The sequence below is a fragment of the Dufourea novaeangliae genome, unplaced genomic scaffold (assembly GCF_001272555.1).
Source record: "Dufourea novaeangliae isolate 0120121106 unplaced genomic scaffold, ASM127255v1 scaffold172, whole genome shotgun sequence".
NCBI lineage: Eukaryota > Metazoa > Arthropoda > Insecta > Hymenoptera > Halictidae > Dufourea > Dufourea novaeangliae.
In genome coordinates, this window is record NW_015374058.1 from 537047 (window position 1) to 562771 (window position 25725).

General features: G+C 40.5%; 1 protein-coding gene across 6 annotated transcripts; it reads left to right on the forward strand.

Moving 5' to 3' along the window:
* Nucleotides 1-24513, forward strand: LOC107190040 (polypeptide N-acetylgalactosaminyltransferase 5). Of its 6 annotated transcripts, none has more exons than XM_015578756.1 (8): nucleotides 1-175; nucleotides 18434-19214; nucleotides 19572-19890; nucleotides 20240-20417; nucleotides 21044-21224; nucleotides 23110-23348; nucleotides 23512-23646; nucleotides 23724-24513. In XM_015578756.1, exons 2-8 carry the CDS (start codon nucleotides 18605-18607, stop codon nucleotides 23871-23873), a joined length of 1812 nt encoding a protein of 603 aa, XP_015434242.1. In that variant the 5' UTR covers nucleotides 1-175; nucleotides 18434-18604; the 3' UTR covers nucleotides 23874-24513. The 6 variants fall into 6 exon arrangements, with proteins under 6 accessions (XP_015434242.1, XP_015434245.1, XP_015434243.1 ...); XM_015578759.1 differs by lacking the exon at nucleotides 1-175 and adding an exon at nucleotides 278-356; XM_015578757.1 differs by lacking the exon at nucleotides 1-175 and adding an exon at nucleotides 541-732.
* Nucleotides 24514-25725: the final 1212 nt, after the last annotated feature.

The following is a 25725-nucleotide window of genomic DNA, read 5'->3' on the forward strand; positions in this document are numbered from 1 at the left end:
GAGCACGACCATCATCGGCGAGCGTAGAAAGTGCTGCTACGGATGTCGAACAGGTGTCCCCACTTCGATGCCCTAACCTCGGCGATGCTCAGTGGCTCTGCAGTGTCGGATGTACACGTATGTGCGACGTACGGGATGTGCACCTGGAGGCGTTCTCGTTACTAGGTCATAAGAGGTGTGTATTCAATGAGGATTCGTGGTAATCGAGCGGTACGCTGGTGGAAAGCAGTCGCACGCAGTCACGGGAGCGGTCCGCGTGCGACCGCGAGAGCCTCTTCGTCGCGTCGTCCCGAGTGAAGTCTGTTCAGAAGTTTTTTTGACCGTTCGTGTTCAGTCGCACCTGGCGCCTCACGGGGGTAAGTGATCCGTTCGTGTGTGTTACAGTCCGCGTCTTGCTTTCCACCCGTGTCCAACTCTTGTGAATTTCGTTGACGTGTCTCGACTGTATCCGGGTCTCGCAGTCGAGATAACGACGACAATCGTGATTACGTTTCGTGTGTCCGGGATCACAGAGCAAAGCTTCCAAGTGAGCATCGCGAACTGTTACGCATGCAACGAATTCTTGCACCGGCAACTACAGTGTGTGCCTCGAATAACCAATTTCTGTGGTGAAGCTTCGAAAGTCAGCCACGTCCGAGAGACTCGAGTCGACGATTTTGTTTCGGTCAATTGATACAGCAACACGGTTGGCCGAGCCGGAGGCCGACGTTCACCCGACCACGATAAATCTGGGTAAATGTCTTTTTAAGCCGAGTGACACGCGCGACCAATGCTCGACCATGTGCTGTGCAAGTTAACGGTGCTGCATTGGATACGTGTATGCGTGGATATTTCCCCCCCCCCCGTGAACGTGTCCTTAACGCGTGGCAAAAATGTTTTACGATCTGCTACTGTGTTGTGACTCCCCGTGCAAAATTTCGGTGGGTGGAACGAAATACAGTGACTTTCTTCTGACCTGTGCAAGAGGTCTTTTTACCCTCGTACTGTGCTCAGGGTAAATTAACTCGGAAGAAATATTTATTTTTTAGTCATTCTTTCTGTTATGTCGGGTTTTAAATCAATTTTGAACGATTGCTTCGTATCTGTTACGATGTAGCTATAAATTCATCTTTTCGCTGTAGGGCGATATTTGCATGTATATTACATTTTGGAAACGAGTTCCATAAATATCATTCATCGAACTATTAGTAGTGACGGATACAGAGAGACCTCATTTGTTTCGGCCTTTCGTTATAGATACAGTGTAATTCGTCCAACTTGATGACTATAATAGATATCACTTGTACATTATTCTTTGCTCGAAGAAATATGTAGAACAAAAGATGTGTAATTTCAAGGTAGACACATGTTGTAATGAGTATATTGTTTTTCTATTATCAACTTTTGACGGTTACCTTTTGTTTTTTTACACTACATAACCTATGTTTTTAATGAAAGGTAAAAGAGGATAAAACATTTGGTAAAAAATATCGAAGCATTGCCGGTCTGAGGTGTATATTTAATTAGATATTTACAATAGATGCTAATAGTGTAGAAGTAATCTTCTGTTGTCCAGTTGGACTAATCACCCTATACATGTTAGTACACATTTATAGACTGTCAGCAAACAAAATAGTTAACAAATTTTTTTAAATTTTGTTTCACGAGAATAAGCTCTTATAATTAGGGCACTTCGCTTACAAATCTGATTCCACGATTTCTGGCTATTGACAGTTCATTTAGGATGGCCAAATCTGAATGTTAGATCAATTTAGGTTCGTGCTTAAATTATTAATATCTCATTCTGAAAAAGTGCAAGGCGAGAATATAACACCGTTGTGTGTTTTTATAAAGTTGTATTCGTTCCACCCACAGTACGTTCCGCGTTCGATTCAGCATGGAACCGGACGTGAATTCCGTCTGGTTTTTCTTGCTGCCCGTGGAACCAGTAATCTTATTCCGCCGGGGCTACGTCAGTGTTCCGTTTAAAGGAATGCGGCACACCTGCTCGTCTTTTACTGTATTCCCAAGGTCCACCAACAGGGGGGCGAGACCCCCCTTTGCCGTCGAAACTTCCTTCGAAAACACGTACGATCAAACACCGTGGAATAAAATCTCTTACGGGAATAAGGACGTACCGATGAATACCAATCGCCGTTCACGTGACTAACCTTCGTTACAAATGGTATTTCAATTTACAATGAAAAGCCGGTTTTCGCTCGTTAGGATTGTAGAATAGACGGCATACTTCGGCGGTGATTAATAAAACGAGTGAAAGGTTCGCCGTGAAGTTCGCCTCAGGTTGATGAGCGAGTTGACCGGTTAAAGGCGAGACGCGTTGCTCGACCTGCAAGGACACGTGTACCGAGATTCGATCTCGTGCAGTCGCCGGATAACCTCATTCGACAAACAGAAATATGTTTTCTTGCAGAATTTTTACAGGGCTGATATACATGAGACACTAATCCACGATCGTAGAATATATTTACTTACTACGCTTCTGACAGAAATTACAGTCAAAGTTTAGGATACAATTCGAACTGTGAAAAACAGGCATCCGTTGGGAAATAAGAATCTTTGAAATTAAAATTTTTCAAAGTGGTGTCTTGGAAATACAAAATCTGGAATTCACCAGAAATTTTTTTTTTTTTGTTGATTTTGGTACTAGATCTGAAGAATCGTGTTCTTTTATCAATTAGTATTTAATATAGTTTCAAAACGAAACGTTCAGTGAGTTGAGGTTAGGTATACAAGCGAAACGTAGCATTTTGTAGACCTTTTTTTGGCACAGGGCAAATCAGAATAATCGCCAGAACGATTCTTCTAGTCGGTATGGCGTTCTATAGGGACAATAGGCTCGTGGTGAACGAGATTACAGCGAAACGCGTGAAAGTTACGATTGTTGGTCGTTACGGGGATGGTATTCACGGAATCGTATCGGAACGATAATGGACCGATCCGTGGATTCGGTTCGACTGACATTAAATATAAATGCACGAACGATCTGCGTCTGGTTAATCTAAATACGATGCAATTGCATTGCTTGCGATACAGGGTATAGGAATTTCGGGAAATTGCCCCTGTACCGTACGGGACGCATTGATAAATGAACGTTCGATGCTTGAGAATTAACGCACAGTTCACACGATAACGATTCATTTTCGAGGAGTGTTCACCCTTAATTTAACGATTGCTACGATTATTTTCGTGCGTCGGTTAGTCGAATTATGCATTTAAACCGATGTTACGTGTGCGTGTTTAGGAGAGCGAATTGAATTAACCTTCAACCGGGGACGGAGATTTTCTGCATCAGCTGACTCGAAATTATCACTGGTTCGCCGACTGGTGGTAGGTTGAGCAATAGTTTTCATTTCCAAAAAAAAAAAAAAAAAAGAAAAAAACACTTATCGGTGAGATTCGCGATAACATGGAATCGTGACGCGTAGTGTCATGAATTTTCCAAAAGATGGCCGAACTGTTTTCGGGGTCGTGTTCGCGAGTAACATATACATAGATAAGATAACCACACGGGTGATTCACGGCAAGATAATAATCTCGCTGTCGCGGATTAGAAAGTAGAACGTGCGAGATGACTCAACGTGACTGCATAATTGTTTCTAAATTATTGTTTTCTCTTCTTTCTCCTGTCGCGGAGAGGCATACACGTAAATGCACACAGTCTTCTCCGGACAGCTTGGTCGGTAACCATTCCAACCGATACGCCAATTAAATTAGGCGCCACATGTGAGAGGTCGCGGAAGAACTTCATTGTTACCACCAACATGCGCGCGCATTCCACTATCTTTTCTTCGTCCCTTGCGTTAATTACGCGCGAAACGGTGAAATGTCGAGGCGGTCTCATATTTTATTCACAACATCCAACGCGTTTTCAAATTCGTCGGATCCTCGACCGACCCATTTTTTCTCAATTTCTGTTTCTTCTCGACGTTAGTCTCGCGGTTAATTCCACGCGAAGGAACTTTAAACGACCTCATTAACGGTAATAACATATAATACGGGCTTATCGCGTGGCCGTCGTGAGGTTAGGAAACGGGCAGAGACAGACGACTGTCAAGGACGGAAAACCGAATGACCGACGTTCTCGTGAAGTGACTTTCGAAAACGAAACGAACCGTGAACAGATCGTCTGGACTGTAGAAAAAACGGGCAATTGTTGTGAATTGCTTCGTTTTCTCTCCGGTATCGAACTTCGTAGTCACGTTTCGAACGCAGCGTGTGTACCCGTTACCGCGTAAATTTGAACTACTTTTCGACAATGACTCGTGAACTGCCACGTCGAAGTCTACAGAGAATTTTCTACATTTCTTTCCTGTTCCCTTCGTATGCTCTGTGAAACAAGTAAGAAACATTTTTTTTTTTTTATCTATATACAGGGCGTTCTGATCTTGTTAATCCTGACAAGGCTGTCAGACTTCGGTAAAAATAACGTTGTTATTACTTCGTGCTCTAGATTTCTGGTAATAGAACGATAATAGACGGCTCGTTACTTGTCCCTCGCGTACCTCGAACGTTATCTCTAACGATTATACCGAATATCTTCCCCAGTAGCGGCCCGGTTGTAAAACGCCCGTGGAGTTATCTACGCACAATAATAACTGTCCTCGTGTGCGTTCGACGTCTTCCTTCCTCGTACCTTCTCGGGTTTATATACCTGGTTTTCGCGACGTGTGACGGTCTGGCTTTGTTGGAAAACGACTGTTTGCCTCGCGGCGGGCCAAGTTATCGGCTCTCGTTACGTGAAACCTTTAAAGACCCCGTTGGTCGCGCTTTAACGAGAATTGTTCGCGACACTCGACCGGCTCGTCGCGGCTTTCAATGATCCCCCCTCCTCCTGGATGGTCCCTCTTGTTATTCGATTTGTAACGCTACGTGCTCGAAACGTTGCAACGGCCGCAGGAGACGCGCGCGCGGGATGCCTCTCAATACATTGAACGGATCGATGAGCGAGATGCACCACTTGTGGCAAGTAGAAATATCCGAATACGTATTATAATTTAGCGTCATATAAGTATATGCTATTAACCATTTTAGTACCTTATAATTTGTCCGTGTACCATCTAGAAATACCTTGGAAAACATCCATTTTTTATAATATTTATCAAAAATAACACATTTTTTATAATTATTCGGGGTACCGATATTTCCTTGTCAGTCACCATTAGATATATGTATTTATATCATCTGCTATATCTGTCGCATTAAAACGGTTAAGTTCTCAGAAATCGAACGAATTTAAACTATGCTACCGATTCATTAAGAAGATACGATAGATTATTTATCGAGGCACCTGTTTGATTTTGAAACTCTGAGTCGAGTTGGACTCAACTTACTTCCACGGAAATTTATTTATTCCGTTACCTCTTGCATGGAAAATACATTATCCTAATGTCTTATTCCTACGAACCTAACCTAACACAGAGTTCTTGAATGAAAGTTCATGACAGTCGTCAGAAAAGTACGGGTATTATTCTAATTCATTGTATTTTGCACAAGTTAATTCTTACGAACCTAACCTAGCGCAACGTTCTTGAATGAAAGTCCATCACAATACGGTGCTGTAAAATTCACCGGAAACGATCTTCTTCCGGCTGAAGCGCGGTGCGCGTAAGGCTTGAAAAAATTCATATTATATTTCACAATTAACGGCGAAATCGAGAACGGGAGATCATTCCCAGGCATATAATACAGATAATTGCCAGAGGAATTCAATGAAATCCCGCGCGTCCTGCCGGGAAAATAAATGTGCTCCGCCTCCGCGCAGTCCCTCGACGGTTAATTCTTCACGGTGCGTTTCCAGCGAAAACGTATCAATCGGCCCACACACACGCACGCGCGTACCCGCGTTTCCGGCTCGTGTCCCATTGTTAATCTATCCCGCTCGTTGCCCGGAAAAACTTCACCGGGCTGGTTTTGCGACCCGTATAGAAACGGTTGCGTTAATAACGGTACAATTCGCGCCGGTTTGTCCGCGATCTTCGTGCATTGTGGAGGCGCCCGTCGCTCAACGCTGGTGTAATTGAAAGTACCCGTCGCCATTACGAATCTCTTGGAAACCGCGAGCGCGATAAGAAGTCTGGGCGGTAAAGTCCTTCAAAACTGACGCCATTTTAACGAAACTTTCGGTCCCCTCTTGAAATATGCAAAATAACCTCGATCTCGTCTTTTACCGCGAGTTAAGAAGAGTAATTACCGTCATTGGAAACTTGTTACAAGAACAAAAATTAAAAGATGAATTATACGCTGGAGAACACGAAATCGAATGGGCGAGATCCTTTTTTCTTACGTTCGAATAGGAATTGTTGCCTTAGTTATCTTACACCACCCCTTTTTTGAAAATAACGCAATCACACTTGTAATTGGAATCCCTTTACATTGACAAGGAGTAGTTATCCAGTGAAAACTAATTTTACGAAACGGTCCCCGCTATTTTGTGACGTGGATAATATAAAATTGTGTTATTTGTAAATATGTCTTTTTATATATGTATTGAACTTTCGTAATAATTTGTTCGGTAGAATTGCTTGAAATATTCGAATGATATTTAGGCGAAAATGCGGGTAAATAGCATACTAAAATTTTCTAGAGCAACGTTACCATTACTAAATTGATAGTGCAAACAAAAACTCCCTAGAATATCGTTTCCATTAGTAAATATCCGTAAATGGATAGTGCAAACAAAAACTCCCTAGAATATCGTTTCCACGAGTCAATATTAATAAATACATATTGCTTCCTAAAATTCCCTAGAATAACGTTTCCATCGAGCGGTCTAGCTGCCAAACAATGATAATGTCAGGGTACCAGCGAGTTTTGTCACTTTCGGAAGCTTTCTCCGTTTCCTCCGCCAATAAATCACTCGCGATCGCAATCGCGGACAGGAACGCGCGGAATGATGGTAAAGGGGAGGGGGTGGGGGGAGTCGTTCGCGAGTAGGCGCGATTTTTAACGTTGGAATTTCGTTCGTCGCAGAGGAACAATGGATACAGGGCGAGAATCTAAAACCGTCGCCGCGAGTTAATTAAATTCCCGAGGCGATAGCGCGAATTACATCGACTCGATAACGCAGACCCGGTGTACAATAAGTTCCGTTGCGTTTGATCGGCTTTATGGCTCGTTTTACCGTGCGAACGAGTATTGACACGGTTGTCCGCAATGTACACACACGGCCACAGATGATTCTTGCCGCTCGTAGACCGGCGATTACATGGACAGGCCGGCAAGAAGTATCCGAGCACCGTGTGTGTACACAGGGTGCGGCCGTGACTGCGGTTAGCCCGAAAACGAAACGATTTCTGATGCATTTGTAGTTGAGGCGTCGAGTCGAGTTTGTTTAACCCCTTCGTTCCCACTGTTGCGATATGGAGACGTATTTGAAATTACGAAATAAAATATGAGTATCGTGTATTTTTTTTTTTTTTTTTTTTTTTTTTTTTTTTTTGGTCATATCTGCGAGTATATAATAATTTCCTCCAGTTTTGTATACAGGGTGGACCACGAAACGTATGATCAGTATAGATTATTCAACTGCTAGCTGAAAAGGGTTGACAAAAAATTTAGTAGAATCATCTTCAAGCTCTTCTTGAATCCTGTTATACAAGCCAAATAAAATTTCGATCGAACAGCTAGCAGTGTTATTTCAACGCTATCCACGGGAATTTGTTTAACAAAACCTATAAGTTTATACTTATATTAAAAGAACGTCGTATTTGATTAGATTATAAGATACTGCTATGAATTATTTCACGCGGTCTAAGTTAAATATAGAAGCGAATCGATACAGTCTCCCAGTTTCGTGAGAATGATCGTAAGTTTTCACGATCGACTGTACATAACGGGTGTTCCAAAAGCAACAACGAATTATAATAAAATCCTTTAGTGACGTTAGAATTTAACGATACCCCGTAAACTTTTCAACAAAATTTCATTACAAAATACGATTTCGACAGTGTTGAATATATTTTATATAAAATGCCTGTAGAAACACGAGGAGGTTTGCGCGAAGTTGACCGAATGTTTGAGAAGGGATCCCGCAAGTTTGAACATCAGCTGCGCATACAACAACACGTACACCTCCGACAATGTCTCAATTAACCGAACAAACAGTCTTTGTTGTAACAGAATGAATAAAGTTTGCAGAAATTCCCCAGGCGCGAGGCGAAGTTTCGCGCACCTACAGATTTTCAACTTTCGTTCTCTCCGCAACGAGACCTCGCACGGAGGACCTATATTCTCCTCGCAGAACGACAAAAAACGGTTTGTTCGAAATTACAACTGTTGTAAATCTTGAAATTCTAGGTTCCAAGTGAGCTATTTCACTCAAAGAAAATCAAATTGATTTCAAATAAATGAAGGCCTTTGTTAACCTCTTTCCCAATTTTCTTAACGACTGCAGACTCCAGGATTACATTGTTGCCGATTTCCCAGAAACGAAAAGAATTCTGTACTTATCACAACGGTATTTTTACTGTAACAGTTCAACATTAATGCCAGCAACGTGGCATTTCACTTCGACTCAAAGAAAACCGAATAATATTCTTCTTTCTTGATTCGATTTTGAAATCGTCAACACGAGTCTGACTCGATGTTATATGGCAAGGGGTTAATTATTCCTAAAATCTCTATTTTGAATAAAATGGTTTTTATGCTGAAGTAAATAAAATAAATTCAATGCCGTACATTCCAATGTTCTATAAATGCAATAATCAGTTATCCTATTAACGCTAGAATTAAGAACAAAGCCCAAAATGATTGCTCAATAATTTTCCATAAAAACCTCTTTCAACCGTGACAGTGTATGCTCTGAGATTTCGAGAGCTTTTCAGTACACTATGCGAACGAGGAAATTAATCAGTGGAATTTATATTCTCCAGAAAGCTATCATTTTCATAAGTTGATAGTCAGCAGTTCTAGCCATTAACGTTAACCAGTATTTTTGCTATTGCAAGAAACAATTTCAAAAAGTCAAAAAAAAAAAAACCGGGTTCGTCCGCGATAGTTCTTCCGGGTCGTACCGGTCCGCAGTCGGAAGCGACACTGCTGGCGCTGAATCGATCTTCCCAGCGAAAACAAAGTGGCGCATCGTTTCCTTCCACGCCCGTTTCGACATCGAAACTCCCGGATTTGTTTAATAATTCCCGCTAAAAGGAGGGAATCGTTCCCCCGAGAGGAAACGCCTTACGGAGTTTCCGTGTCGAATCCTCGAGAAAAATGATTATTGAGTCTTTCTGTTCCGATCGTCGCGATTTCTACGCGGAACTTTTCCGTTGTTCCGTCGAGAATTTCAAGTTCCTCGACCGTCCCCTCTTAGAAATTGATGGAGAGTTATAGTTCCGGGGCGATATATCGCGGCGACGTCGACACGCCCGTCGCGAAGTTGAAACGCTTTTGTGGAAATCCATAACGCGTACGACCCGAAACGTTATGTACGTGTTTCCCGGAAAAGTTATTGCCGCTGGTTCTCCCTGCGTCCCGAAAATGCCGCGTTGCGAATCCATCATCGGTAACCTCCCAATGGGAGAGCCAGGGAAATGGAAACTGCGTTATTAAATTCGAGTTTCGTGGACGACGTCTTTCGCGACTACGAGGGTTCAGTCACTTGGAGTTCCATCAGGAGGAATTACAGATGGAGATTCTAGTGGATCGATTGTAGCCGGATTTTAGATGTTCCCGTGTATACGCAGGAAACGATGAAATTCTGAAGTATAGTCGGCCGGCCATTTTCGCTGTCGTTAACACTAGACCTACTAAAACCTTCAGAATGACGGATTTCAGATTTGGTATTTAAACATTATTGAAATTGTAATAATCCTTTCGACGAAATTTTTGTTGGCTTTTAATTTACTATTAATTTTATGGTACAGTATACTATGGTAAATTGTACTATATATTATGTATATTACTGTATTATATCAGTTAATTTAGTATACATTCGGTACTCGTAGTTCTAGTGTTAATGGATTTGGTGAATGTACTTGATAATTTGAAAGATATAGACGAAATTCAGATACTTTGATAGCCATGAAGAATATTCGATATTAAATGAACTATTCAAAGGCCAAAGTGACTAACTTCATTTCTTCAATTTCTTCGAATGTTAGTGTGTAAAGCACTCGATTGGCGTTGAACTTTGTATATTTAAAATAATTATGGTAAATAATAATAGAAACTACACTTGGTGGTAGAAAAATGATCCAAATACAGTAAATACTCGATAAGAGTTGGACAAGGAATTCCTCGTGAGAGTTTCTACTTCATCCCAAGCACTGGGGAGGGGAGGCCGTGAAACGTGCCAATCGCATAATTTATCCCCCCTCCCACTTTTGTTGCCAAGGGTGGGGCTTCGGGCAAACAATCGATTTATGAGTTGTTGAAACGATTCGCGGTGCACCGTGAAAGTTTTAAATCAGACCCGAGTTTCAAACTTTCATGGAGTCTTTCCTGTACTATGCGTGACAAGGGGAGAAGTAAATATTTTCACTGTATATAGCAAAATCTTGAGAACAGCTGTGTTTAATCATGACATCGTCTGATTGTCAGCAGTGAAAATTCGGGCAACCATCAGCGTGTTATGCTTATATGTGCCGACGATGGTTTTGCAAAGAATAGGTGTGCCAATTGTTGTTTGAAGAAACAGAACAAGACGAAGGTTATTTGCGCACAGTCAACACGGTCGCCACCGCAATTTTATTTGCAAATCGCGCGTCTATATATATAAAGAAGAGGGGCCTGTTCTTATCAGTCGCCTTGAATGTCATAAAAGCCCTACCCATCTCGGCACATGTTGAATCACAGAGTATACTCGGAACTCCTCCGATATCAGCTGACGATAATGCGACGACAGTCTTATTTCCGGTTTAAACCGACATTTTCGGGGATAATAAAATCCGACTAACTGTGATGTTCCTGGTGAGAACCTTCTGTGTCAAGCCCGGGAATCGGGCACCGTTCACTACTGTCTGTCGATATTACCGCGCCGTAATATCGTGAAATTCTATTCGCGACGTGCAACGATGCGAGAATTATTGCTTTGGTGCGCACAGTCTTTTGACGACACCAACCCCACACAAACACACGTGACATACGTAGATTCGAGAGATAGGCGCAGAAAAGGAGACATTTTCCCAATTGACTCGTACGAAAATCGATCTCTAGGAAATCCTCGGTTCAGTTAATACAAGCCGGAGGATCTCTTCTGATGTCAGAAATCCTGTTTTATCGATTAGAGTTTGCTTCAGTCCCGTTAACTATGTAATTTTAAGAAAATTTTTTCTTTTCCTGCAATCTATGACGGGTACTACAGTGTACGCCAATAAGAGTTACATCATCGACGAGGGTAACAAGCTTCCACATTAATTAATAAACTAAAAACTGTCGGGCATAAAAATATTGTTTTCTACAACTGGAAGATGTCCTCTATTCCCAAAAAACGTTTCATCCAATACCAACAATAGTTTTTGTTACAAAAAAATTCTTGAATATCAGTTACTCTTAGGAGTATCGCGGGAGAAACCACCCCTTTGAGTAACGGTCTTAATAAACAGAACAGATTTCGATTCTCCTGAATTCAGGGTACGTAGCAGCGTTGCAAGGCTCGAGTAACTACCGCGTAACATTTCCGTTTCCTACAGAAGGGGAAAACAGCATCATAAGAGGCTGCTCCACTCACGAACAATACACTGTCTACCGTGGTATTACGAGCGATGATTATATTCTGGTCTCTGAGCCACGAAAGAACAGCGATTTGTAGTCACCGATGCGTTTCCATTCGGTGGTTTCTAGCTGGGGCTCCAGTGTCTGTCACTTCCGCGTGTAATCGGGCTTTCATCGATACCGATCTGTGCGGTGGAAGTTCACCCACGTTGGGGGCAAAATACACACGTGTTTCGGTGATCGTGTATGTTGTGTGGTGTGTGTAGCTCGTTTGCACAGGTGCGTCGAGAACAGTGTAGGTACGACCCCCCCCCCTCCCCTCTTTCGTTTCTCATTATTATTCCTGCTAATTTGCCTGCCGTGAATCGTTCCTATTCTCCACTGCGATGTTCCGTTGCGAAACATCGGGACACGACGATGATGCCTTCCGCGAGATATTCGGGCCTGGGTGATTACGAATTTATATTGTTAACGATTCCACCCGTGTTGACGCAACCGGGACTCTTGTTGCGAGATTCGAAGCCGCGGGAAGCTGAGATTGTCCGATTGAATGGAAATCGCGGATGTGCGTAACCGTGGAAGACGTAACCTAAACCAAACCAACGTACGTGTGCCTCGTAGGTCCAAAGAATACTAATTCACCATAATATAAATGAAATTCCACGGAGAAAATAAGAAATGTTCTTTTAAGTCGTAACTCTGAAATTTTGAAAGTTTCTTTCCTTAATGGTTGTATCTCTAAATAGTAACAATAATGAAAAATTTGTTTAGTAAGATAAGATTATTTAACTACTTTCCTGTTTCTGTAATGTTAAACTTCATAAACTTTATAACTCAGTTTACAGACTAGTGGAGATAGAACATTTAAGAACTAGAGGAACGATATATCACGACTCGAAAATGTCGAATCAAACTTTAATTTGCATAAATTAATGCAACGTTCATTATCGTACACTGGAATTGCTCCATTGAAACGAGAATCGTTTCAAAGAGCTTAATCAACGAATCGCATCTAGACGCACGATTGCGAAAACAACGATTCCGAAAGTTCCGCTTCAATTAAAGTGGAATTAATAATCAGTCATGGGTGAAACCTAGAGAATCCGTTTCGTAAATCGCGATGTTAACAAACCAAGGCGTAGCAAGTCGATTGCGAAAAAACGGAGTGCAGTTACGTGAATGCACAGCGTTACCTACCCGAGGGGATACAGAAGGGAAAAGAAAAATGTGGAATTACGAAAATTCAAAGGAACAACGAAACATTGTTAGCAAGTCGTGTTGCAATTAATTTGCATCGTTGTCCGGTTAGACCAAAGTTTCATAGTGCGCCTGTGTGTGCGCGACTTACCTGGGTTTTCGTGTTTCGTTAAGCTGCGTCTACACTATGTAGCATAACACGTTATACAGCAAAGTTATGAAAATCTTGTAATAAAAGCAGAAAAAAAAATGTATAACATTTTTCACGTTATATAATAAATTGTATGTGATCCATCAAATTAAATAATGACATGCGAAATGTTATACTTCTTGTTACAGACTCAACTAGAATTGTCTCGTAACAAATTATAAAAACATGTTATATTGTCAAATTATACAACAATTTGTTATATAACACTATTTTTCTATATAGTGTAGATGCAGTTTAACACGAAAAATTTTCTGTAACATCGTGTTTTATAACATTTTTCTTCCCGTTCCTCTTAACAAGTTTTATAACTTTGCTGTATAGTGTAGACGCAGCTTTACGCGAATCCGAGAGCAGGCACTTATCGCTCCGCCCCGAATCCGAATGGAAACGCGACGCTTTCCGGAACAACCGTCGTTCCGACGTTACGACTCGACGTTGTGTTATAAACAGTTACGATCGTCGACGAAGACGTTAAAAATTTTCATTGTCGCTATAAAGTTTGTGACTGGCGAATGTTTATTAACGGTCTGTAGTAGCTTCGTATTCACTGAATACAATGTGTTCCGAGATGAATATAGTCCTTCGAGTACTACTGGTAGCCATGGTATCGTGATTAACAATGGGGTCTACTAAACTCGACAAAATGACGGATTTCCTGAAATCGTGATGATGCTTTTGTTGGAATTTATGTTGGCCTTTAATTCATTATACATTTTATATTATATCGTATTTTATATTATATCATTAATGAAGAATCTCTGTGAAATTGCTCAGTGTCTTCTATTCTGATAACTCCACTATTTTCTCCGTTTAAGGTCATTTCACAATCGTTTTCTTGCGTTCCAAAAAAAAAAGATGGTGGTCCGAAGTGGGAACCAATATGGCTACCCTCCGCGAAAATAATAATACAGTCTTCCATTTTAAAACTACTGCGCGTTTCTCATGACCGCTTCGTTCGCCTCGCGGCGGTTTCCCTAACAACGTGGGCAGTCAGTGTGAAAGAAACAGTTTGCAAAGGGAAGTAGACACACGAGGGGCTCCCCAGCGCTGATCTATACCGATCTAAAGTAAAAGAAATTACCGGTGATACGGGTCGATCCTCATCTATTCCTCCTTGCGATAGACACTATGAGGTGCGTTCATGGTTCACGATGCAAATGGGCCGATTTCTTGCTCTTTACTCCCCACAATTGAAACATAAGTGCAGAGCAATCTCCATATAACACGGTTAAAGAATTGGGAAAAATCTTCAAATAACACAACGGATTAAATAGTGTCTGGAACGGTGTAGGTTTGTTACGTTTTTATAACCTAACCCTACTTTTTGTATGTACACTCATAAGTATGTGGACACTTGGTCTGTACGCTGAAAATAGGACGTTTTACAAAAACATTTGTGACCTACTTTATAGTAGCATAAGCCTTGTCCATCGAACTTTAATATCCCCCAAAACGCTATTTATTTCAGATTTTCAGCAGTTTGCTCTTGATAACATTTACTGCGTGTCAGTAAACATAACCAAAACAGTTCGCGTGCTAAGCCCAGCTATTAGCTGGCAACTGTCTCTATCCCACCTAAAACGGTCATTGCTCCCCTTTGTGTATGATTACAGTGCTCGACTCGGTTGAACGAGGTTGTAGTTCTTAGTTTCCCATAACAGTGCAATTTTTCGAAACCCCAACCCACTTTGTTATACGAGGGTCACCTTGTATACATATAGTACTTCAGCTACCTCGGCTACTTTACGACCACGTTACGTCTCTCGCTCGAAGCGGTACATTTCCGTCTCTCCCTCCGACTTGCACCACACCACCGTGTATACGTATACGTATGTATGACCCGTACATATATGTATTTTGTTTGACATTCCACGGGCCAGACTCGAAGTTCCCCTTTTTGGCTTATTGCATCCCCGACCGCAGAGCCTCGAACCTCATCAAACTTGGAGCACCAATAGGAGGGGGGGCGAAGGGGGGTGGAGAGAGGTTACTCAAAAGTTGCCCGTGCGCGCGCACCTTGTCGTACTGTACGCTGAAATCCGGCCCGTGAGCGTGGAGAAGCGCCGCAGCAGCCCAGGCACCAGGCGGTTTTATTAAAAGCGGGCTCGTTTGGTCCCGCCGGTGTCTCTTCGCCGTTTCCGTTATTCCCGGAGCGGTATGCAATTATCGGGGTACTATTACCTCTGGCAGCCGAGGTAGGTGGAGCCTATCGCGATGAAAGTGAATTATTCAGCAGCCGCTAATTAATTAGCGTCACCGGGAAGCATCGGGAGGTAATATCGTTTTCCCAGACGCGCGAGTCCTCGTTAGAGCCAACCAGAAGATATTTGTGTGTGTGTGTGCCCCCCCCCCCCAGCAACGTTTCCGGTGAATTTCCAACGGAAACACTTCCACCTTACCCGCTATCGCCTAATCATTATTAACCGGCGAGAGTAGGAACTTCTCACTTTTCATGGCCCCCTTTCTAAGAAGCTTACTCCGTAGGGACGTGTAATCGGTCTGTATAATTTTCGTTCTGTTTTAAGGTTGTTTCCTGTTGTTCTCGACTTGCGATAGTTGGCAACGAGTGAGTCTCTCACTCTGGCCCGAAGCTAACTTCAGAGTATATAGAGTTTTCAGAGATCCTTTTCCGTTTTATGAAAACGAGAACAGTGCTGTTCCTCCTTTATCTTTCCAGCGTCGAATTAAGGGGCGGGGCTCTGTAGCCCCGGGCCCCGACCTAAAGCTGCGTCTACACTGTATAGCATAACACGTTATATAGCAAGGTTACAAAACCTGTTAGGAAAACAGAAAGAAAAATGTTGTATAACACTTTTTCGTGTTATATAGCAAGTTCTATCCATCAAGTGGGACGTCATTATTATAACGAGATGCGAAATGTTACACACACTTGTCACAGACTCGTCCAAAAGATATAATCTTGTAACAAAACACAAAAACATATTATTTTATATAGCAAAGTTATATAACAATTTGTTATAGAACACTATTTTGCTGTATAATGTAGACGCAGCTTAGTCCTTCCATTTATGTCAAAAAATAACCGAATGAAATTTTCTTTATTCTTTCCCTTTTGAAATAATTAAGAATTACGCTAAATTTAAAAATAATCTGTACCCCCCCCCCTTTCCGCCGCGTTTCAACCAAAGAGGCCCTCGAAGGTTTGATATTCCTGGGCCCCAAAAATCTTAATGCTTGTCTGATCTTCAGAGTTACAGGCTGAACATCTCTGGATTCTTGGTCGACCGTGAAGCATATAAGGATATTTTTTCAGCTCTCCAAAGTTCTATACGCGTGCCTCTGCCTTGATGTGAATATCTGACGCCTTGTCGCGCGAAATATGTACATATTCACCGGCGTCCAATACGCTGAGAAACGTGAGCAGAGCGACGGGTGGAGTGGGAGGGGTACTATATTATCAAATGTACGCCGAGCGAAATCTAAACGGGACGGGGGCACACAGGAATGTGCACACGGTGTGCACGCGGTCGGATGTCTGGCAGAGAGGAGCAACGACGAATGGGGATCGTCTTCGAGACAGAACCACGCGGCGAAAAAGAATAGAAGCGAATCGATATATTGTGGTAGATCGACTTTATGTATTGTCTAACGGGATAAATAAAGAGGCGAAGATCGCGTGACTTCCGGTAGACCCGCGGCAAAAACACAAGTAGTCCGGTGTTAAGATGGTTCGTGCGAAATTCTAGACTAGATAATTAAATAAACTTTGTACAGATTGTTTAATAGAACGAAATACACACAATCGAAAAATGTGAGACTAGGTCACCGATGCAATCAATAAGAAAAAGCTTGTCAAAAATTCAGTTCTTAACACAGCTCTTATAAGAAGTATAATCTTTTCTCATCACAGAAACTGCAACTGTTAACCAACGACTAGGTACTGAAAGTATAAATCCTGAGTTTTCTGATGAATTAAATCTAGTACCATGCTTGTTGAAGTAGGCTCATATCCGCGAAATTCAAATAAATATAAAAAATATTTTAGTTATTTAGAACGTATACCAGAAACAAGCACAGTCGAGTCATACGACTAACCAAAATATATATTTTATTTATAACATAATGAAGATTGATCATTTGAAATGTTGAAATTCATAGATATAATTTTTATACGCTATTAAAATGTATTTAACAGATTACTTGGCGTGGTACATATTAGTGGGTATTTAAGACCAATTAGTAATATGATGCTTTCTAGACCAGAGAGTCAGGTATGAACCACCTTAACTGCTGGGGGAAAGCAAGTATTTATGCGCGAGGCACAGGTGACGTTAAATAATACCGACTGGGGACATTTAATATCGTGTGACCGAAAACGAAACGTATCAGGAAATATTGGATCGTATCCTAATGATCACCAGAGATGGGCAAATTCATTATCTGACCAAAAAGTTTCGAATAACAAATGAAAGACAGAAACAAGTACTTCAGCGTTTGCAATTGATTAAACGTGGAAATAAGAATGATACTTGTTCTGGAACGAGTAAATACTTGGCAAACAATTATTCAATCTCATTAACTGTTCAAAGGTGGGGATGACGCTCTTAGATACTGTTATTTCTCACGATGTGTTATTCGAATAAAATACTACCCAACACTGACGGTTACTGTGCATTTTGTCCGCTGTGACATTGGTGTCGCTAGTGATATGACACCGTGCATGTTATTAGCAGGAAATCTATTTCACCAGGGATTGAGTCATAAATAACCTTCAACGTGGTGAAATAAGACAATGAAATTAGAATACAGAAAGTAAATGTCAGCTGTAAGATTTAGTAACGGGGGACGTATTAGATTGGTATTGATTGCAAAATGTCCCTAATAAATTTAAAAATGTCAGATAGAAGTTATTTACGACTCAACCTAATATAAACGGAATATCGCTTGGAACTGGAAAATCTAACCAGACATTGAAAGAACCTTTGAAATTATTTTGGGTTCCTTTCGTCAGCATCGCAGCTACCTCCATCAGGGTCAGTGATGATAAAGCTAGCCCGCAATGCCGACGAAGTATCACGTCCACCGTGTTTTAAAAAGATTTACGGATAACCGTCGTATAACATGGTGGTTAGATTTCTAAAAATAAATGGTATGCCAATTCGTGTTGTACGGAACTAGAACTGATATGTAAATACATACAAAAAAAAACAAGGTTAGATTTCAGAAACTGACAAAAGTACAGTATTCTACACAATTCTTTAGTCATGTTAGAGCGATACCGTGTTATTCGGGGGTTTCCCCAATTTTCTAACCGTGTTATGCGAGGGATAACCTATACCTGCACCCACAAAAAAGACTAAAATATTCAAGTGTATGGAGGCAGCGCTAACAGTCACGATATGTCTTCTGTTCCAGATACCAAACCCCGCGCGCATAGTCATGTGATTCCCTCTACGAAGGGGCAGATCTCAAAAAATTCGGTTGTGAATAAATCCCTCTTCGAAGGCACCCGTCACAGGCCTCTTAGTACTTCCGGTCGCGCCGGGTGATGAGCTCAGGATACGAGGTGACAAGTCCCCGCAGAAAATGTTCCGCTTCAAGATTCGCATTCACACGTGTCAAGTGATACTGCTCACGTCACTGGTATGGTTCCTCGTGGACGTGATGGTGTTGATGCTCTATTCGGACTGTATCGGAGGGTCCGGATGGGGTTGCTCGGAGAGCGGCAAGCAGCAATCATTGACGGAGGAGAGTGTGCCGCATCCGAAGGCGTTGAAGGACGAGCAACAGGTCCAGCCCACTAGTCAACTAGGCAAGAAACACTACAAGCAGAGCGAGCTGCATCTTTGGAGGCCGGCGAAGATGGTGCGCGAGAGCAAAGGTAACCCCGGCGAGTTGGGCGCAGCCGTACATATTTCGCCGGAGGACGAGGCCAGGCAACAGGAACTGTTCAAATTGAATCAGTTCAATCTGATGGCCAGCGACATGATCTCCTTGAATCGGTCCCTGAAGGACATCAGACTGGAGGGATGCAAGACGAAAAAGTACAGCAAGTATCTGCCGGACACTAGCATCGTCATTGTGTTCCATAACGAAGCGTGGAGCACCTTGCTGAGGACCGTCTGGTCGGTTATAAACCGCTCACCACGGACACTGCTCAAGGAGATCATTCTTGTGGATGACAAGAGCGAACAAGGTCAATAGTGTCTTACGTGTACTTGAAGATAATCTTAACAGCAAGATGATAAACCTTAGGGCGGGGGGGGCATAAACAGAGGTTAGGGTCCAGCAGCAAATTAATAGTTATAATAACAGTAGGGAACAGAACATTGCATCCAACCTCCGAATTGGAAATCCACCCATCTCTTGTAGAATAGGATTTGAAATTTTTTGGACCACTCTAAATGTCTTGGAACAGGGGACCCTGGTCTAAACCAAATCTCTAAAACCAGCTTCTGTTTATAGCTCTACTGAGTTTATCACTTTACTGTATAGTTATCTTCAGGTAGAATCACTTTACACAATAACTGATAATACTCAATTGATCCCACAGCTCACTTGAAACACGAGCTGGAGGACTATGTAAAAACGCTGCCTGTGCCCACGTACGTGTACCGTACCGAGAAGAGATCAGGCCTAATAAGAGCTAGATTGCTCGGGGCGAAGCACGTCAAGGGGCAAGTTATAACATTCTTGGACGCGCACTGCGAGTGCACGGAAGGCTGGCTGGAACCATTGCTCGCCAGGATCGCTGAGGAGAGAACGACCGTTGTCTGTCCCATCATTGATGTGATTAGCGACGATACCTTTGAATACATTCCGGCTAGCGACATGACGTGGGGTGGTTTCAATTGGAAACTGAACTTTAGGTGGTAAGGAAGGTTGACATTTCCCAGCAGTGAGTCTTGTTCAAGAAGTTAATCTACATTTCACACGGTCAGAATCTATCTGGATGCCGTAACGAGTGACGTTTAGGTACTCTTTGACCGAGGGAAACCTAAAGTACACTCTCCGACAAATATCATTATTGAAGATGTACACTTTTGTTTCATAGAAAATTTTTTTATCTTTCTCTTCACTTTATAGTAAAGATACACTCGAGCTAGTCAGCTTCTCAAAAGTGTATGGAACGACAGTGTTTTCAAAATAATATTTTTTATAGACCTTAGGAACACTGTATTTAATAACGCTGCTGAATGGAAAATGTTTTGAACGTTTAAGGTACAGAGTAGCGCAAAGAGAAATGGACAGAAGATTGGGAGACAGAACGGCTCCTCTAAGAACACCGACCATGGCTGGCGGATTGTTTTCCATCGATAAGGATTACTTTTACGAATTGGGCGCGTACGACGAAGGCATGGACATTTGGGGAGGTGAAAACCTTGAAATGAGTTTCCGAGTGAGTATTTATCGGTGACACTTTGTATCCTATCATGAAGTAGGATAAGCACGTGAAAAGTAATGAGTACAAAAGTGCGCGGCATTGTACTTTTTAAAATATTTTTATTTAATGTCTGTTATACAGACATTAAAAATTTACAGGTGTTTCTCCAGAGGAACTTAGAGCACATATTTAAAAAAAACTTAAATATGTATTCCTTTTGTTTGCTTTTCGAGCTATTTTCCTGATAAAAATGTTCTTTTCCTTACAGTACATGTATACAATAAGTAGTTACGTTTCATTCTTTGTATACTTTAATACTGTAAAGTACCAGTAACGTCGTAGTTACACTTGATACTAGAACTTCAAGTTTCGTAACATGTGATTTGTGAAGAATCTATCAAATCAATGATATCTCTTTCATGGAATACACTGAGATCCATTTTCCGGGAATGGCGCTATCATCTGACCATTTGATGGTTAAGATTTGAATAACTTTCTTGAAGTTTTAGTATTACACGGTAATGGGATTCTGGAATTAGCTGTTGAAAGAAATGAAGGATCTAAGTTTCTGTGACTCCAATTAGAGGGTTTAGTTATAAATACCTTCATCTTCATTTGTGAAGTCATAAAGTACCTTATAGGTATGGCAATGCGGTGGGACATTAGAAATCAGTCCGTGTTCACACGTTGGACATGTATTCCGAGACAAGAGTCCATATACATTCCCTGGTGGTGTCAGCAAAGTAGTACTACACAATGCGGCTAGGGTGGCCGAAGTCTGGATGGATGAGTGGAGAGATTTTTACTATGCCATGAACCCAGGTTAGATAATAACGTGTATCATTTTCATTTCTTTTTTTCCACTTTGTCCTTACAATAATTTATTTAATTAACAATGTCAATTATTCACTAGTAAACGGAAATTTTAACAATATTGAATTTTACTTTAGAAAAGTGTGCAATTATTGTAGTATGTCGACTAAAAAAAAACGGATTCACTACAAGAATGTACAAAAGGTAAAAATTGATCGAAAAATTGATGCTTAAGCTCATGTACTCTCGGTAGACACTGACACAGTACACATTCTTATAGTGCTAGAGTATGTTTACAAACGTTCCAAGTACACATATATACTTGACGGGTATCTGATAGAAGCAATGCTGTGATATTTTTTATACAAAAGAAATAGTATATTATAGCACACTTTTTAGTTGTTACCAGTATCTTTTACTCGAGTAATAAGTAAGCTATTATATCTGTAGAAGTGTACCTTAAAGTGTATTTTAAAGATACGAACTTCTCGTACACTAAAAAAGATTTGTTAGAAACTTAACAGATAATCGGAACATAAAAGAAAATTGCACTAGTGTTATCGCGATCAGTAACATGCGTAGTTGAACTAAGCATTAAAAATATTAACACCCATAACTATGAAATACCCGCAGACTCAATTGTGAGATTAACTTTTAAATGTATTTCTTATTGTAACATTAACCAAGTTGTTTGTGCATCTAGCATAGAATGTTATATTAACACGTATATGCATTCATGATTGTGTTCTCTGTAACCACATGCATTATCAGTTTTCCCAAAATACTTTTACTGGTGTGTGAAATCTGAGTTTGGGATCGAGTTGTTGCATTTAGCCACACGAGATCTGATTTCCAGGAGTACGATCGATTTTGTTGCATTTCAATATTACACACATACTTCAATATAAGTCTTAACCACTCATCCATCCAGCTGACTAACAGAATGAGTTCCCTTGCTTTTAGTTGATATGATTTTATAAGCCACGTTATAGGTACAGCAGAGGGAGAGTGAAGGTCCGTCTGAACAATTCTGAATTTAATGTATTAGCTATTTTTCGTTGATCGTGTTATGAACTGTAACTGCTAACATACTAACAGAACTGAGTTGGTTAGATATGGATGTGTGGTGGGACATTGGAGATCGCAACGTGCTCGCACGTCGGTCATGTATTCCGTAAATCAACACCGTATACGTTTCCTGGTGGTACCAGCAAGATAGTGAACCACAACAATGCGCGACTCGCGGAGGTCTGGTTGGACCAATGGAAGTACTTCTATTACAACATTAATCCAGGTAGCACTAACAGTCCAGCATTTGTGGATGAGAGAGAGAAAACAAAAATCAAAGAACAGACTGCATTGTCGCTGCTGAGTTCTCATGTGCTTCTTTATGAATTCTTTGGCTTGTCTGTCATGCATGTTTATTTTATGTTTTTCTATCTATTGGGTTGGCATGCTTTTATCAGTTGTGTACGTTACGAGTTTCTCGCAACCCCGGGTAACCAGCTACATGTATATCAGATACCCGTTGGATACTGTACCTATAGGAAACATCATTAAGGTGTTTCCTTTTGTTTCATGCGTATCGTTTAAATTAGGAAATCGATAGACGTAACCCGAAGAAACAAGAATGTACAGAGGACAATGTATTACGTTCGCATTATCCGAATTAAAAGTCTCGATTACAAGTTGCAATACACAGTAGCACAGTCATTCCAATGGGCAAGCATCACGGCATTAATACACCACACATGGCAATTCCTTTATGTTGGCACATATTTCCGTCACACTCTATTTTCAGTGAACAATCGTCCATGCAAAGCACATTGTTACGTCACATAGATGTAAGGTGGTGTCCTGTTCAACGATATTGAGTTGTTACATTTACTTATAGGAGCTCGAAACGTGGCTGTCGGAGATGTATCGGAACGTGTCAAGTTGAGGGAACAGTTGAAGTGTAAAAGCTTCAGATGGTATTTGGAAAACATATACCCTGAATCGCCGATGCCTCTGGACTATTACTATTTGGGCGATGTACAAAATGTCGACACGCAAACTTGTTTGGACACAATGGGCAGGAGAACAGGAGAGAATGTTGGGATTAGTTATTGTCATGGATTAGGTGGTAATCAGGTTCGTGCGAAAAATCTATCAGGTCGGAGATTTGAGGCTTTCACCTAAGAGATTTACATTTCTTAAGCTTCAATAGTCATAACTCTACATACTGTTTACCAAAGTTTGATGACCGTAGATCTTACGTATTCATGAAAATTAAGTAGGGTTTTTGTTTCTTTAGGTATTTGCATATACCAAACGACAGCAAATTATGTCTGATGATATGTGCCTTGATGCAGCTAGTCCCCAAGGTCCAGTCAAGATAGTACGTTGCCATGGTATGGGTGGAAATCAAGCATGGGTTTATAATGAAGAGGTAAAATACACACTGCTTAGAACAGACATAATATCTTTAAAGTAAACATTAGAATAAATTTATGTATCTTTTCACAGACAAAAATGATCAAACACACTAATACAGGACATTGCCTGTCGAAACCTCGTTCGAACGATGTAATGCAACCTGTCCTAGCACCATGTGATTCCCATAACATTGGTCAGAAATGGAAAATGCGTAGTAAATTCAAATGGCAGGCCAGCTAATATCGACTGAGTGTAACAACTACGTGTAGCACTTGTTGACATATTTAATTTACTATGGAGATTTGACAGTGAAAAGACTTCTCTACGTGCGAGATCAAAATCGATGATAGTATTATACCCCAGAAAGTCCCAATATCACCTTTAGACAAATCCACCCTGACTTCGATCAGTGGATATCGATCTTGCAACTGAAATTCAGTTATATCTAAAAACGAGAGATTGAAGTTAATGCTTTTAGTTACATAGGATTTATTTACTGTTAATCGCAGTATCATGTATTTACTGCCATTTGTCATGGTATGCCTTGATTGAAAATGCACAAGAACGTCTAAGTGGAAAAGGAAATTATGTCCGAACAGTGCGCGGATGTACACGAGTGATACAAAATGGTACGGATGTGGACATTTCTTTTCAGCGAACAGTAGAGAGGAAAGCATATCAGACCACTGTTATAAATAAATGATTGTTGATACAAAAGAGAGACATATTTGATAATATGGGATGAGTGCAATGCTGGATGACTGGGAGATATATCAGTGCACTAAAAGACACAGATATGTGTTCGTGGCATAAATGTTGTTACGACTGAGTGAATGTTGGGGGAATGCAAGTGGAATTATTGTGACACTACTGACTACGATCTAGGACTTATACTGTACAATTTTCTAGCGATTAGGGAAGAGCACTGAATCTTTTTATACTGATATTTCTAACAGTTCCTTGTTGCATCTCGTTCGTATGATTTAGTTGTTATTTTCTTTATTTTTGGATGGATAAGTATGTACTTACACTTGAATTCGCCATAGTTATATGAGATTATACTTACAAGATATCGTTTAAGAATACGAAGAAAAAGCTATTGACTGTTGTTCAATGTAGTGTTATGTTTTAAGAACTTTCTTGAATTAGAGACAGAATATCTTCCGTATTTTTTTAAAAAGCAAAATAGTAAATATTTTTATGATGACTATCATCTTGGAAAGATGCGATTCACGATAAATTCAGATTTCGTTTCATCTTCCGTGTACCAGAGGTGTGTCAAAAGATTTAGAGTGCAATATACTTGTTGGGTAAGATTTCAAGAGAACAGTTTCCTGTAAGTAATGTAAAAATGTTGTTATCAGATTCTGGCGCCCTTCCCTTACATTATAGTAGATTCAGATTGTTGTTTTTTTTTCACAATACGAAAAAAGAAAGTCGACGAAGTGGAGCATTTTCTCTGTAAAAATGTTGACTGATTATTGTATTTCCATTCGCGGTTGAGAAAAAATCTAGCTAATTCTACAACCTTAAATAAGAAGCCACTGAACTACATTTATAATATTTAAAATATATTATACAACTCTGAAATTTCAATTTAGGAGAATTTTAATATCAGACAATATACTCAGTTTTATGTTACTTGAAGGAATGGTGATGGTGCAAGCGGATTATCGTTTACAGCTTAATTATACATATTTAATTACTCATTGCAAAACTATAGTATTTATTTTTGTACAGGACTTGATTCCCATTAAATCAATATGTTATTTTGAATATATGTTTAATTAAGAATTGTGTTAGCAGAACTTGTAGATAATTTGTTAGTTGTTCAAACTGATAAAGTTAAGTAAGTTCACGAGTATAGAAAAGAAATAAAGTCAATAATTTGTAAACATACTTTCTTCATTTTAATTCATCTTATTCAAGTAATATTTGTAATTATTTGTGAAAGCAACATGGCATCGTTAATGAACATAATTGTAAAAATTACATTGGAGCATATAAAATCATTTAATACGAACTTCTTTTTAAGAAATTTGTAGCTGTTAATAAGATTACTTCGTAAGTTTAAACATTTTGAATTTATTTT

Excerpts from the sequence above, each read along its gene's own strand:
- LOC107190040 (XM_015578756.1), top strand. The coding sequence starts at position 18,605 with ATGTTCCGCTTCAAGATTCGCATTCACACGTGTCAAGTGATACTGCTC. Across the intron at positions 20,418-21,043 it reads ACCTTGAAATGAGTTTCCGA|GTATGGCAATGCGGTGGGAC; the intron begins GTGAGTATTTAT and ends AGTACCTTATAG. Across the intron at positions 23,647-23,723 it reads CATGGGTTTATAATGAAGAG|ACAAAAATGATCAAACACAC; the intron begins GTAAAATACACA and ends ATCTTTTCACAG.